A 16,057-nucleotide genomic window follows, 5' to 3' on the forward strand; every position below is an offset into this window, starting at 1 on the left:
ATTTCTTAATTTTTTTATTTTATTTTATTTTATTTTTGTGTATTTTGGCTTGTACGAGAGACTTGAGAGTTATAATTTTTTTTAATTTTTTTTATTTATAAATCGAGCCTTATAGACTCGATTTCCAAGTAGGAAAAAAGTGTCACATCAGACCATGGAAATCGAGTATTTGAGACTCGATTTATAGGCCAAAATCGAGTCTTTTATACTCGAGATACTAGTAAATAATATAATTTAGTAACCAGAACTACTAACTATATAGTTAGAATTTTATGACCATTTGGCCATTTTGGCCACAGGCAACTCTGTCCACAAGGATTATACTTTTGATTTTGCCAACGCAACAGCATTGCTAGTACAAATAGCAACTCCCTCTTCTCTCCACAGGCAACTCCCTCTTTCTCTTTCTTCTTCTCTACAAATAGACCCATACGGTCCATACTCCCTCACACACACAGAGGCAACTCTCACACACACAGGCAACTCTCTCTCTCTCTCTCTCTCTCTGTTTTACTCACACACGCTCTCTCAGTTTGCTCTATTTCTCTTTCTCCAAACAGGGTGGCGATGAAAAACCAAGAAACCGGTGATGAAGAGAAAAACAGGTGGCCTCCATGGTTGAAAGCTTTGCTCGGAGAGAGCTTCTTTGAAAAATGCAAGTTGCACCGTGTTTGCCGCCCCAAGTCTGGATGCAATAGGTACTGCTTGGATTGCATGGACGGTGCTCTCTGCTCTATCAGTATCAAAGACCACGAGGACCACCGTATTGTTCAGGTACCATTTCCTCTCTCTGAATTTAAAATTTTCCTCTTTGTTGCCGGATCTATTTGTTTGGGGAAGAGAGGAAAAACGTAATCGTTTAAGTTGAATGCACATCCTCTGTTGCAGCTTCTGTGTCTCACCTTATGCTCCACGAGTAAATAACTGTGTCACATACACAAAGTTCTCTTTTTTCAGTTTAATGTGTGAATTCCTAATGTGTTTCTTCTCTGTTTGGTGACAGATAAGGAATTCCACAAATCAAGAAGTGATTAGGGTCTGTGATTTTCAAAAAATTTTGGACCTTACAGGAATCAAGAGAGGCATCATCAACGGTAACAAGGTTGTGTTCTTGAGGAAACACATTAAACGTAAGGCTCAATTTATCATCAGCGAAGAAGATTTCACCAACAAATGTGAGGCCTGCTGGTGCAGAATCCCGGAGCCATTCTTCTTTTGCTCTCTCAGTTGCAGGGTACTTCACTCCCACAATTTTTCCCAACTTTTTTTTTTTTTTTTGCTTCCCTATTATTATTATTATTATTTTGCTAATGCTTTGTCATTATTGATTATAGATGGTGGGGACCCAAGAATTTCCAAAAGAAGAAGAGGCACTCAGCTGCAATGGTGTCAGACTCGGAGAACTTATACAGTGGTAGCAGCCATGGACGAGAGAAGAGCAAGGTTCAAGGAACAAAACGAAGAAAGGGAATCCCCCATCGTGCCCCAATGGGATGACCCCATAGGCGAAGCTTGGGGGGGAGGTGGGTGGTGGGGCGTAGGGGGCTAGCTTTTTGCAATTATGAAATATATATATATGTAGTGTTCACTTATAGAAAAATGTAGTTATTGCCCTCCATAGATTTTGGAATTTAGGCCTCCTCAATTAGCAGACCTTTGGCTAAGATCAAGTGTAGATTCTCTGTTTAGTTGTATATATAAAACAGAGGCCAATGTATTGATTTAATTCCTATGAAGCACGGGTGCGTTTCGAGACTCGGGTGCGGGTGCGGGTGCGGGTGCGGGACTCGGCAATTTTTGAAAAAGGTGGGTGCGGGTGCGGCAGGACTCGGCGATTAAAAAATTATTAAAAATATTTTTATAATATATGTTTAATATATTGCTAAGCATACTTTTACTTTTTCACATTATATAAACAAACACCAAATTTAAGAGCAATAGTAGATAACAACTAAAACATGATGTTCATAAATTAAATATAATCCACAAGATTGAAACTAAAACATTCCATGATGTTTGGAAATTAGAATACAACTCATAAGTTTGAAACTAAAACAAAATAAAAGATAATCAACAAAACAATCAAACACAAATATCATCATCCTCAAGATCAATAGCTTCACTTCGAACTTCACTTTCACTAGTAGTAGCACTAGTGTTAACATTCCCAATAACTATAGCCTCCAACTCTGGCTCATCAAGTGTAAGAGCTGCATTCTCAAGAATTCCAGCTCCTCCATGCATGTCGCTCTCATTCCAAGAGTCTCCTGCAATATCCCACATCTTTGTTGCGGTATGTATGTACTCTTCATTGCGCCTTGATAAGAGTCGAAGATTAGAATGCACATATACCAAATCCTCAGCGCGTGCAGGAGCCATTTTGTTTCTTTTTAAGGAATGAATGAATTTGTACGTGCTCCAATTTCTCTCAGCACATGAGGATGAGCAAGGTTGTCCAAGAAGTTTAAGGGCAAGGGTTTGAAGAGTTGGAAATGCGGAGCCATGGTATTGCCACCAAACCAACGGTAGTAAGGTCCACCTATTCGTCAAGGCACTTGGTGAAGGAAACCTCCCTCCTGAAAATTTAGCAAACTCATACTTCACCACCGTTAAGTCATTCTCATCTTCAAAGTATCGCTCCAAACACTTGCTTCTTTCCATAGAAATTTCATGATCCCGATGTGGAGGGATGCGTTTTGGATTCTCCGAAATCCATTCAATGGAATAATACCTAGTTAAAGATTAAAAAACAAATATAGATCAAATGTGTGTTTTACTAAAGGGTGAACTAAGGAAAATAGATAATGAATGTACTTACTTAGGATTTAAGGAATGAGCCAAGCAATGTAGTGGTGTAGAATTTTTAGTCCACCGATCAATGAGTATATCATACACCACAACCCAAAATGAGCTATATTGATCATCTTCCAAGCCTTCATGCCGATATATCACTGCTTTCACCTTCTCTATCATGGAATCCCACATCTCATACACAAGATGAAGACAAGGCTTATCTGTGTCGGCTATTCGTAGCATATCATAAATGGGTGCCGTGAATTCAAGGATATAATCAATATTATCCCACCAAAGATCACTTAGAATCATATCTTTCACCTTTTGAGCTTTTCCAACGTCATCCTCCCTATAAGAAGCCCATTGGTCACTAATAGCCATGGCTTGAAGGCATCTTTTTATCAACTTCAACCTTTTCAATGTTACAACCACCGAAGCAAACCTAGTATCAGCAACTTGGAGCAATTTTAATGGACAAAATTCATTAAACATTGCCAACCTCATAGAATGGTTCATGATAAAAACACGTATGAAGGATGCATCATCAGCAACACGTGTAATCCAACTACATTCCTCATATGTAACTTCATTCTTTTCAGTATTTTTTGCTGCACAAATATTCTTCAAAGCTAGATTGAGAGTGTGGACAACACAAGGTGTCCAAAATATTTTAGGATACTCACCCTCAATAAGAGCTCCAGCAGCCTTCATCACATTTGCATTATCAGTGATGACTTGGACAACTTTTTCATGCCCAATCTCTTTTATAGCATCCTTCAACACCCCAGCAATGTAATGCTTATCTTTGAACTCACCTGACCCATCAATTGCCTTTATAAATACTGGACCCCCATCTGATACAGCCATAACATTAATAAGAGGCCTCCTTTGTGGATCTGACCATCCATCAGAAACTATACTTACACAATTTTCAAGCCAAGAGTCCTTAATTAGTTTCAAGAGTCTTTCAACATGGGCTCTTTCCTTTTGCAAAAGTGTTGTTCTCAAAGCATTGTATCCAGGAGGAAGATAACCCGGAATGCTATGAGTAGCAGCAAATGCATAGGAACTACGATAATGTGGGTTCCTTGCAAAGTTAAACGGAAGCCCACCGGTGTAAAACATCCTAGCAATTCTACTATCTAAATCATGTCTAGCATTATTCTGAAATGCTTTCTCCAAAGTAGTATTCATAGTCACCTTCCTCCTCTTAGCATCAACCGGATTTGTACTATGACTACTATCACTCCCTTCTTGTCTCCGAAATGGGGAAATATGTATCCCACGGCCTGGGGGAGGTGGAGGTGGGGGTAAGGGAATTTGACTTCTCTGTTCTTGCTCTAACTTATTAGCCTCAACTTGATCATGCATTCGCTGCATTTCCAACCTATGGCTCTTTGACACATTACGGCATGCTATAATACCTTTGCCGAAAATTTGTAATAAATGAGCCTTAACCCTAGAATAGGATCCCATAAAAACTATATCACAATAGTTGCACTTAAAATATGTGTTTCCACCAGATTTAACAGATGCACCAGCCGGTTTTTCTACTTTAGTCACATACTGCCAAAGAGGAGATTCAGCATTTGACACTTCTTGTGAACTTTCTGTGCTATTAACTTCGTCCATTGTAAATTCAATAGATTCAATTTAACCTACAAATAATAACTATTAACACAGCAACCGGGTTCACAGCAAAAAAATGCAAAACCACAGAACCAAAAAAACCATTTAACTCTCACAAATAACCTACAAATAATAACTATTAACACAATAAATTAATGATAAATTAAACCAAGTTCAGTAAAAAAAACACAGCAACCAGAACACAGCAACCACGTTCCACGTTCACAGCAAACAAACACAGAACCCTTTAAGGCTTTAACTCCCACAAACCACAAATCACATGTTAACAAAACCCTTTAACTCCCACAAGAAATAATTGCAAAAACAAGTAAAAAAACACAGCAAGCAGTCAAGGATATAAATTTTCAGATTCAGAGAGAAATTGTAAAGAACAAACAATAAAAATTCAAGAAAAGAGTAAAGAGAGAGCACACCTGAAGGCTGAAGCAGGGCAGTGTGCACACAGCACTCACAGAACGCTCAAAACGCAGAGAATAGAGAAGAGGGACGGAGCACAGTGACACACACAGAGAAGGGAGATGAGGGGCGGAGTGAGAGAGATGGACTTTGAGAGTTTTGGACGAAATGTGAGGGTTTGAGGGGTCTGGGTACTTAGGAGTCTTAGGTTTAGTCATACGGTGCGTTTTGCACCTTTTTTTTTTTTTTAATTTCGGCCTGACTCGGCCGTTTCGGCCGATACAGGCCGAGTCGGCCCGATTTCGGCCGCGTCGGCGCCGATTTCGGCCGTATCGGCGCCGATCCGAGCCGCGTCGGCCCGATTCGGGCACTGCCACGTGGCGGGACGCGGGACGACGCGGGACGGACGCGCGGTCTGCGGCATCCCTCCCGCGTCGCCGCGTCCCGCCGCGTCGGACGCGGGTGCGCGACCCTGGGAGCCGCGTCCGTGCATCCCAGTTTAATTCATTAATGAATGTTATCCAATTCATTAGATGTTGATTCTCAATTTCCGTTTTCTTAATTCTTTGTAGAATTGATTAAGGCTAGACAATTATGGAGTTTCGTTAGAAGAAACTAAGTCCTGTATATGACCTTTTTTTTATTCTTGAACCTCTAGGCTTCAAGTGGGGCTGCCTTTGCTAGAGGCTAATTGGACCTATGGAATAAATTTTCATTCACCGATGAATTACCCTTTTTTCTACCATGTACTCATTAGATCTATGGATTATATTGAGATTACCATTTATAGGGTACATAATTATGGACATTATTTCACATCCACTATTTAACATCTCTTTTTTCACATCCACTTTTTGTGTTAAAATGTGGACATTTCCATACCAATTATGAATATGTGTGTGAAATAGTAGAAGTGAACCAAATTCTGAAACCTATCACATATTATTTTTCTGAATAAACCTCGCTTTTAATAGCAACTAGTCACAGATCAGCGCGTTGCGCGTGATTATTTTTTATGGTGATCTCATTATTATTATTATTATTATTTTGTAATTTGAACTAATTTAATGAGAAGTAATGCATTTCATAATCATATTTATCACAAAATAATTTTTTATTATTGTAGAATTGTTTTATTTAAAATTTGAAACCTTAATTCTACCATAGTTGGTTGACTAATTTTTACATCTCTAAGTCAATTAAACACGTTTTGCATGCTACATGTAAACCTTCTTTTCCATAAGGGTTGGAATAATGTGTGTAATATTTTTTTTCTATGGAAGTTAAAAAGAATAAAATTCACCTTGTCTTGATGTTTTCTAAAAATTAAATTTGGAGATTCTCTTTCAATAATTGTGAAAATTCCAAGCAATAATTCAGAAGGTAATACATGTTACATGTTCATGCTTTGATTGTGTAATTGTATAATTGATTTGGGTTGTAATTTATAAGTTGAATATGGTGGTGTATATCCAAAAGGGCCTAACTATGTTATTTAGGATATTGAATATAGTGTTGTTTGTGATTTATAGAGTAACAACGGTTGTAGTAATTAAAAATTGGTTTTTCACTGTCTTTTAAGTTAATAAAAACCTTACATCTACTTTTTTTTTTTTCAAAAAACCTTTACATATTTTTTTAACGTGAATCTTTACATATACCTTAATAAGTAAACCCTATACATTTCATTTTCTTAGATGCATAAAAAAAAAAATATATATATATATATATATATATATTCCATAATAATAGTGGCTAATTAGTTTTTTCATGTTCTCATTTATAACGTTTCTTACTATTATCATACTTTACTAGTTGTTGATTTTCATAATAGAGGCATTAAATGAGAGTTAAATTCTTCAAACCTTTCATTAGATTTTAAAAGTCATGGTGTGTGAAGAATATAAGCATTTAAGGACTTTTTTTTTTTATATGGTTCCAACAAATTGAAAGAACAACTGCAAACCTTAAAAACTCAATGTGAGCGAGAACACCATGTAAATATAAAGTCAATACTAGTGAGTGTAAAGAGTTATATTTCAAATGAAGTTTAAAATACAACTTGTCATCAACCCCAAATCCCTACCCAAGTGCAATGAACTCGAGAAAAAATTTATTAATGAAAAATAAATTAAATAAAACTTGAAAATACGTTTTAATAACTTATAATCATTTGTATATTTTTTTTTTTATGTAAATGAGTACTTTTTGTTTCATACGTTAAAAATAAAAGAAAATCTCTAGGGTAATTCATTATTTTTAGTAGTATGAAATTACTTTACGTGTATTGCATGTGAGAACATAAAAATGATTATATAAATATGTTTATATATGTTTATGTATGTTTATAAATGTGTGAAAACATAAACATAATTAATCACGCTACATGTTATGATTTGTTCGATACATATTCATGTTTTGAATGTAATGACCTTATTTGGAATACCATTATAGTTTTGGTCTGTTCAATTAATATCACTTCCAATTTGTATATTTATGTTTCGGAAATGGAAAACCAATATCTAGAAATTAAGAACTTGCATTTTTTTTTTTTTTATTATTAACATATCAAAATATGCAGTGTTTTCATGTAAACTTTATTAAAGAGGGGATTTTTTTTTTTTTTTCCTTTTTGTCTTTGCTACAAAAAGCACAAGATGCATAGAACTTGTGATGCCCCAATATGATTGATTGTGTGATGTGTGTGGATGTGTGATGAGTCCCACATCGGATATTTACTGGGTTGAACTGGGCTTTATTAACAACTGCAATGAACTTCAATTGCAACTAGTTCTTTTGAGGTATAGCGCAGATGTGGCTAGCGCTTTTCCTTGGGTCATTAAAGTCAGTAGCCTGAATGGATTAACCTAAATTTAAAAATCTATTTTTAGCTCCAAATTACTGTATTAATTAATTAATTTTGTATTTGAATAAAATTATAAAAAATTTAATTTACACACAATGCATGGGGAAAACATAACCATGGACTATGGCTTTACTTGTTATGTTCCATTCAATATTACTCCGAAGGTGGGATTATATTTTGAATATGCTAAATTAATGTCTAAGAAATTACCTTTTCTTTTGCCCAATGTTGCAATGCATCACACAGGGGCGGCACTACACTATATTTAGGGGTTCAAATAAACCCCCCTGACTTCAAAAAAAAAAAAAAGTATATATATATAATTTTTTTTGTTAGTTTAATACCTTAATTTATTTTTAAAAATATTTTTGCACACTCTAACTTAAATTTTGCACACCCATTTTACAAGTATTTCCAACTCTAAGAGCAAAGAGTAAGTGTTTGTGAATTATAAATGTCACACTTTTTTATAAATTTATATTATGTATGTGAGTGTGTCTAATATTGATTTACTTTTTGTTATAATGTTATTTGTGTGAATTATGATGTGTGTGGACGTTTGTGTGTACAATATAAATATAGTATAAATTTATATAATTTTTTTTATTTTTTTATTTTTTGAGAAACCAAACCAAGAGCCTGATATAATTTAATAATTAGGAAATGGAGATGGTTTGTTACATGTGTGTGTATTGTTATTGTAGGGTCACAATTTGTTTAACGGCCCAAGAGTAACGTTGGGCTCGTATGCAATGGACCCCAACAATATGATTTGTAGAGAGTGGGCTCGAATGGCATGACATTGGGCATAGGTGGACGATTTGATCGTGGCGTCCATGGAAATTCTGGTACGGGCGGGCCTTGCTTGACTAGCTAAGCCCTCCATTGGAACGGGTTGTAGGACTTTTGTCCTCGGACACTGTCCAAGGATCCTTGTGTCCTTCCCTCTCTCCTCTTTTTTTTTTTTTTTCAAGAGAGTCCCCCCCCTCTCTTTTTTTGGCGAGTTCTTCCTTTTATATCCGTCTTTCTTCTCTTCCTTCAAGTTCACGTGTAAGTCTCCCCTTTTTTTCGGGGTGCAGACCTGTCCTGTCAACCCATACTTCAGTATGGTTTGGGGTCGCTGGGAAAGTTAAAAGGTATGGTCTAGAGTATGGACTTGTTAGATACAGGGCTTGATATTATGATGTTGGTAGTTTTTCCCTTACCCTGCCCCTGAACTCAGTTTCCCCCCTTCTTCAGGCATTTCGTGAGGTGCCGAGCAGGAGGTTGTCCTCGGCAATGGCTCTCCTCGGCGTAGGCCCTAGCCCCGGGCCCCCATGCAGAATGGGCCTGGGCCGCGAATTCACTAGCCCCACAATAGCCCCTCAAAATCCTGCTGCCCGACTTTTAGTTGGGGATTAGGATTTTGATAATGCTGGGCCCACATCACGACTCACTCAGATTATGTACTTTTTGATGTTTAGGCTTTCTCCATTTGCATAAGAGATGCACCGGATTAAGAGGCATTCCTTTAGTCTTTGACGTTCCAGTGTTCGAGATGCGCCTTCACGAGAATCTTTTAATCTTATGGTTGCAGGTGGCGTTGGGAATTGAGCCGGAACCATTTTTTCTGTAGCGTTCCTTGGGACTCTGCGTGAATTAAATGCCACCTCCTTGTCTTTTAAATAAATAGGGTAGGAGGTTGCTCCACTTACACACAAATCCTTCAGTTTCCTCCCAAACCACAATCCTTCAGCCATAATCACAACTTCCATATCTGGTGTTATCCTCCCTTAGTGTAATATGTTTGAGGCGCGGGTTGGGGTGAAGGAACTCCCTCCGCCACAGCGACGCCGGGTCCTTACGAGATTCAAGGTAGTGTGGTCTGGGCATGGGGGGCACAGATTCAAGAAAATACCCCGTCTAGACAAAGGGAGAAATAGGGTTTCTCCTTCTTTTAGTCAAAATCCGAAGCAGGTACTGGTCGCACCAGATTCTTGGTGCATCAGAAGTAAAGTTTTCCGCCATCACCGCCATCTGCCTTATCACAGGCAAATTTTTGTGTAGGCTCTTCAACTTCCGGCTCCCTGCACCTTTCCTTCAACAGTGTGGGCCTCAAGTTGGGTTCCCTGCACCTTTTCTTCAGCTGTGCTAGCCTGAAGCTGGGCTCTCTCTGCACCTTTTCTTCAATGGTGCAGGCCCCACGCTGGGTTTTTTTGCTGCCTGAGTTATGGGCATGTAAAAGTGTTGAGGAAGAACAAAGTCTTGAAGTAGCAGCCAACCTCTCCTCTGTACTACCTCCTCAGCATTATCTTATTCTCTTGTATCTTTCTTTTCGATTATGTAGTTAGCTTTAGCAGCCAACCTCTCTTCTGTACTACCTCCTCGGCTTTATCTTATTCTTTTGTATCTTTCTTTTCGATTATGTAGTTAGCTTTAGTATAAGCTGATTCCAGCTTTTCATTGTATGCTGTACTATTTTTTGTTTTAATAAAAAGGGAAATTTGTTTGCTTGTTTTGAATACTTTTCTTTTTTGCAACACTACTATGTGAATGGGTGTGCTCCGTGTGTGTTTTTCTTTAATGATACTTAGAGCAGGAAACCTTGAAACATAATCCAACTAATTCTAATTTACCGACATTACCAGGCATAATAACGATAATTCATAGTAAGTTAAACTTAGGAAACTAACCAAGATAACAGCTGAATATTCTATAATAAATGCGAGAATACCGTCCGAGAATGATAAACTCTAAATAATTCATCCGAGGGGGTGACTGAGCAGTAGGGGACTCCGATTGTGTTTTTAGCAACACATTGCTCTATATTGCATCAATCCCTTTGGTGTTGAGGATCCGAGAGCAGACTTGAGAATCCATGCAGTTTAGGAATTAACCCAATTGTTAATGGAGAGTTCTTCTCAGATAGATTCTAAGGTCCATGTAATGTAGTTTTTCCTTTAAGTACTTGGCTTCCCCATAGGCTTGAGTCCGAGGACCATGCAAGGCCTTGGTTCTGTCCAAAACTTGTATTTTTTCTTGTAAGTAGTTGGTTTCCCCAGAGGCTTGAGTCCGAAGACCATACAAGGCCTTGGTTCTGTCCAAAATTTGTATTTTTTCTTGTAAGTAGTTGGTTTCCCCAGAGGCTTGAGTCCGAGGACCATGCAAGGCCTTGGTTCTGCCCAAAACTTGTATTGTTTCTTGTAAGTAGTTGGTTTCCCTAGAGGCTTGAGTCCGAGGACCATGCAAGGCCTTGGTTCTGTCCAAAACTTGTATTGTTTCTTGTAAGTAGTTGGTTTCCCCAGAGGCTTGAGTTCGAGGACCATGCAAGGCCTTGGTTCTGTCCAAAACTTGTATTGTTTCTTGTAAGTAGTTGGTTTCCCCAGAGGCTTGAGTTCGAGGACCATGCAAGGCCTTGGTTCTGTCCAAAACTTGTATTGTTTCTTGTAAGTAGTTGGTTTCCCCAGAGGCTTGAGTCCGAAGACCATGCAAGACCTTGGTTCTGTCCAAAACTTGTATTGTTTCTTGTAAGTAGTTGGTTTCCCCAGAGGCTTGAGTCCGAGGACCATGCAAGGCCTTGGTTCTGTCCAAAACTTGTATTGTTTCTTGTAAGTAGTTGGTTTCCCCAGAGGCTTGAGTCCGAGGACCATGCAAGGCCTTGGTTCTGTCCAAAACTTGTATTGTTTCTTGTAAGTAGTTGGTTTCCCCAGAGGCTTGAGTCCGAAGATCATGCAAGGCCTTGGTTCTGTCCAAAACTTGTATTGTTTCTTGTAAGTAGTTGGTTTCCCCAGAGGCTTGAGTCCGAAGACCATGCAAGGCCTTGGTTCGGTCCAAAACTTGTATTGTTTCTTGTAAGTAGTTGGTTTCCCCAGAGGCTTGAGTCCGAAGACCATGCAAGGCCTTGGTTCTGTCCAAAACTTGTATTGTTTCTTTTAAGTAGTTGGTTTCCCCAGAGGCTTGAGTCTGAAGACCATGCAAGGCCTTGGTTCTGTCCAAAACTTGTATTGTTTCTTGTAAGTAGTTGGTTTCCCCAGAGGCTTGAGTTCGAGGACCATGCAAGGCCTTGGTTCTGTCCAAAACTTGTATTGTTTCTTGTAAGTAGTTGGTTTCCCTAGAGGCTTGAGTCCGAAGACCATGCAAGGCCTTGGTTCTGTCCAAAACTTGTATTGTTTCTTTATTTATTCATTTTCCAAAGGCTAGCTCCTCGAACAAGGTGGGGGAAGCTAGCTTGATGTTTGAAGCCCCTAGCCTTGCCCATGCCATTGGCATTGCGAGGTGTAGCCCCTAGTGGGATCTTATGTTGGAACAACAACAATGTGTCGCCGGTCATAAAGGCATCCTCATAGACCCTTGCTCTACAAAAGCTTAACTCCTCCGCCGCCTGAGCCAACGCACAAGCCATTCCCACGGACGGCGCCAATTGTAGGGTCACGATTTGTTTAACGGCCCAAGAGTAACGTTGGGCTCGTATGCAATGGACCCCAACAATATGATTTGTAGAGAGTGGGCTCGAATGGCATGACATTGGGCACAGGTGGACGATTTGATCGTGGCGTCCATGGAAATTCTGGTACGGGCGGGCCTTGCTTGACTAGCTAAGCCCTCTATTGGAACGGGTTGTAGGACTTTTGTCCTCGGACGCTGTCCAAGGATCCTTGTGTCCTTCCCTCTCTCCTCTTTTTTTTTTTTTTCGAGAGAGTCCCCCCCCTCTTTTTTTGGCGAGTTCTTCCTTTTATATCCGTCTTTCTTCTCTTCCTTCAAGTTCACGTGTAAGTCTCCCCCTTTTTTCGGGGTGCAGACCTGTCCTGTCAACCCATACTTCAGTATGGTTTGGGGTCGCTGGGAAAGTTAAAGGGTATGGTCTAGAGCATGGACTTGTCAGATACAGGGCTTGATATTATGATGTTGGTAGTTTTTTCCCTTACCCTGCCCCTGAACTCAGTTTCCCCCCTTCTTCAGGCATTTCGTGAGGTGCCGAGCAGGAGGTTGTCCTCGGCAATGGCTCTCCTCGGTGTGGGCCCTAGCCCCTGGGCCCCCATGCAGAATGGGCCTGGGCCGCGAATTCACTAGCCCCACAGTTATCATGTTATAATAACTTTTTGTTATAAAGTTAGTAAAATTTAAGAAAAAAAAAATGTAAAGTTAGTGATTGTCCAAAATTTATGTATGAATGAGTGTGGTTTTGTGCTTCAATAATTAATACAAAATTAATAAGTTTAGTTTAGTCATTTAGTTTAAAATATTTTTATAAAAACAATAACAAATAGATAATAACAACTGCATAAAAATAAAAATGTTAAATAAACTTAACAAAATAAAATGGTCATAGGCTCATAAGTCATAGCTACCCACATTGGCAATAGATACTCATAATGAACTATCATATAACAATTCAAAATTTGAAAACTTGTAGAAGAAAATTGTAAAACTTCATGTATTATTATTATTATTATTATTTTTTTGTCGATAACTCGATATATTCAAGTTTTTTTTTTATTAAAATTTTTTAATGTCTCTCCTAAACAAAATTTCTGGAGCTGCCACTGGCATCACAATATATGTGTTGTCAATAAACACTCCTAGCCACCTCCATTATTTCTAGGGGATTCCTTTCATTTCAGAGACATAAATTGCATAAAACAACAAACAGAAGTCAGATACGTCCAAGGATAAATGGCTTATACTTCAAATGAACTCTAAAATGCATGAAATGCACGAGCATGTGATGTTGAGATAATGCATGAACATGTTAAAACCAATATTTCATGTGAGACACCGAGTTTGCATTATAATCAAATTATTTAATATGAGATATTCTTGATTTTAACCTCAAAATACTTTATTTCATTTGAGATTTCATTATTTTAGAAGGGGAAAGAAATATTTTGTCATTATAAAGTTATTTTTTACTTTATTTTCAACCATTCTAATCCAAAACAACAAAATCCACCGTATGGGTGTAATACCCCAAACTCAAACCAAGGATTTAGATGCACGACCTGTCTTATAAATAATCAACAATGATATAATAAAAAAGAGTGTAATTAAATGTCCACAAATAAACATCAAACCATCAAACTCTTTCCTATAGAATCCATAAAATAAAAACTTTAACAATAAAGTCTCCAAATACAATCTAAAAGAGTTTCACAAATGCCAAACTCACTGTCCTAAGAAAACATAATAAAACAATTTATCAACTAACATAGCTCCAAAAGAAGTCTTCGATTTATGACTCCAATGATCTACTACCAAAAGATATTCCACTGCTCTAATCTGAAAGGGTGGAAGAAAGGGGGTGAGCTGGAAGGTCAATAAGAGATTGCATAACATGAGGATGTCTCTCAAAACAAAATAATAGTATCATTAACAAAATATAAGCTTTACAAAACATTTACAAATAGTTTTAATGGTAATATAATATACTCTGTAAAACTGTCAGGAATAAAACATTTAACTATAACAATGTAATCAGTAAATAAAATAGTAATCACTAAATAAAATAGTAATCACTTTAGTTGGCCAAAGTACACTAAAATAGATAGAACCAATATAATATAGAAATAAATAATTTTTTTTCACTAATAAAGGCCAATAACAATAAAACAGTAGTTCAATATGGAAAAAATTAGTCAGACAAAGACATATACTGCTAAACACTCGGTGGGTGATTCCCATGTGAAACAATAACACTAACCTTAAAGAGGCAACATTGGCTCCAAAAAGCAAACAATAACACTGGCTTCAAAGAGCAAACGATAACATAGCACCGCACCACAATAACACTACTTTGGCCGAAGACCAACACTTAATCTTGTGTTGGCAAAGGTTGCAGACTGTCTAGCTGACCGTTTGAAAACATTCTTACTTTATTACAATATTGTCAATACCAATCATATATTATATAATGAATACTTTCTCAAAAATACAGTTTTGAGTTATATATTCTTAACATGTATAGTTTCAAAATAACACACAAGAGATAATAAAATTCAAGTAAGTAAAAAGTATTGACAATGGTATAAAATTTTGAAACTTCACTTTTGCAATTATATATATATATATATATATATAAATATATTTTTACCAAAGAATATATATATACACGTCTTGAGAGACGTCATATTCTAAAGTCTACTAACCTCTAATTGCTAAACCAAGCTTCACTTCAACTGTCTGAAACAATGTCAACTAGAACCTAAAAAAGGACAAGACGACTCAGTAAGAATGGATACACTAAGGCAGCAATGAAAATATAAATTTCACTCTTAAAATTCGTATCTCACAACTTATTGTGGTACTATAGCTAATTTAGTACTCAATTGCTTTATCAAGTACTCCAAAAATCAATACCTAGTAAACAATTCTAATGAACCGAATATGTAGATATCTATGTTATTTTATTCTCCCGGTAGAAGTTGGCTTCCAAATAATCATATGCTTGTAGATCATATTAACCCAATATATATATATATATATATAGCATCCATAAAGTTAGCACCACTAGCAATTAAGCTGCGTAAATCCCAATAACAAATCATCCAAAAGCTTAAGTCATGAGTTTGTATGGAAAAATTCATGCGAATCTAATAGACTACACTAGCTTTATAGGTTATTCCCAGAGATCTTTGAGAGAGAGGTATACTTGAACACACGGATGCAGCAATTTTTTTTTTTTTCCCCGTAATCTCATAGTTTCTCTCTCTGTCTTTCACGTAGAAAACATTAATTTACTTTTCACCTTTTTCACGTTAAAACAGTTTCCTACCTAGGCTAGAATTTAAAACCCACTAAAACTTATCTCTTTAGTTTTCAAGAAGCCTATAAAACTTAAATAAGCTTCCAAGACTTTAATTCCTATTTAAACTCAAATTAAGGTTGTTTAGATAGGCTATAAGTTTAAAGAATTCCAATGACACTTAAACTCCTAATCCAAATAGGTTTTAATCTCTTATCATTTTCCTTAACTGGTAAGAAGACTAAAAGTTAAATATAAATAATATACAAAAATAATTTTTCACGTTATATCTTCTTTTATTTATTTTCTTTGTAGATATCAAATATAGAATAATATCACTTCCAAAATAAATTAAATAATTCATCAACTTCACTCTAGAAACAATTAAATTAAATTTAAGTGAGACGGGTGTTACAATGGGTAACCCTCATTTTTTTTTCTATTATGCTTGCTTTTAGTATACAACTTTGGAGGGAAAGAGAAAGATAGAGACCCCAAGAGCTAAGACTCCAATATTTCACTTTTTCACCATGGTTCTGACAAGAAAGTCAAACATGTCAGTGGCTATAACAGCTGAGCCCATGTGTTTGTGAAGCAGGGTCCTTCTCTTCTTGCCTTGCATGTTCACTATCCAA

General features: G+C 37.1%; 2 protein-coding genes across 2 annotated transcripts; one reads left to right on the forward strand and one right to left on the reverse strand.

The window, feature by feature from the left end:
* Positions 1-567: 567 nt before the first annotated feature.
* LOC126696042 (uncharacterized) lies at positions 568-1,497 on the forward strand. Its single transcript, XM_050395981.1, has 4 exons — positions 568-774; positions 1,004-1,094; positions 1,153-1,234; positions 1,335-1,497. Exons 1-4 carry the CDS (start codon positions 568-570, stop codon positions 1,495-1,497), a joined length of 543 nt encoding a protein of 180 aa, XP_050251938.1.
* Positions 1,498-2,082: 585 nt separating this feature from the next.
* On the reverse strand, positions 2,083-4,425 carry LOC126703578 (uncharacterized). The gene is made up of 2 exons (XM_050405269.1): positions 2,819-4,425; positions 2,083-2,731 (listed from the first exon to the last, which is right to left on the reverse strand). Exons 1-2 carry the CDS (start codon positions 4,423-4,425, stop codon positions 2,083-2,085), a joined length of 2,256 nt encoding a protein of 751 aa, XP_050261226.1.
* Between the last annotated feature and the right edge of the window lie 11,632 nt (positions 4,426-16,057).

Source organism: Quercus robur, chromosome 1, assembly GCF_932294415.1.
Source record: "Quercus robur chromosome 1, dhQueRobu3.1, whole genome shotgun sequence".
Taxonomy (NCBI): Eukaryota; Viridiplantae; Streptophyta; class Magnoliopsida; order Fagales; family Fagaceae; genus Quercus; species Quercus robur.

Excerpts from the sequence above, each read along its gene's own strand:
- LOC126696042 (XM_050395981.1), top strand. The coding sequence starts at position 568 with ATGAAAAACCAAGAAACCGGTGATGAAGAGAAAAACAGGTGGCCTCCA. Across the intron at positions 1,095-1,152 it reads CAAGAGAGGCATCATCAACG|CGAAGAAGATTTCACCAACA; the intron begins GTAACAAGGTTG and ends ATTTATCATCAG. Across the intron at positions 1,235-1,334 it reads TTTGCTCTCTCAGTTGCAGG|ATGGTGGGGACCCAAGAATT; the intron begins GTACTTCACTCC and ends TATTGATTATAG.
- LOC126703578 (XM_050405269.1), bottom strand. The coding sequence starts at position 4,425 with ATGGACGAAGTTAATAGCACAGAAAGTTCACAAGAAGTGTCAAATGCT. Across the intron at positions 2,732-2,818 it reads GCTCATTCCTTAAATCCTAA|GTATTATTCCATTGAATGGA; the intron begins GTAAGTACATTC and ends ATCTTTAACTAG.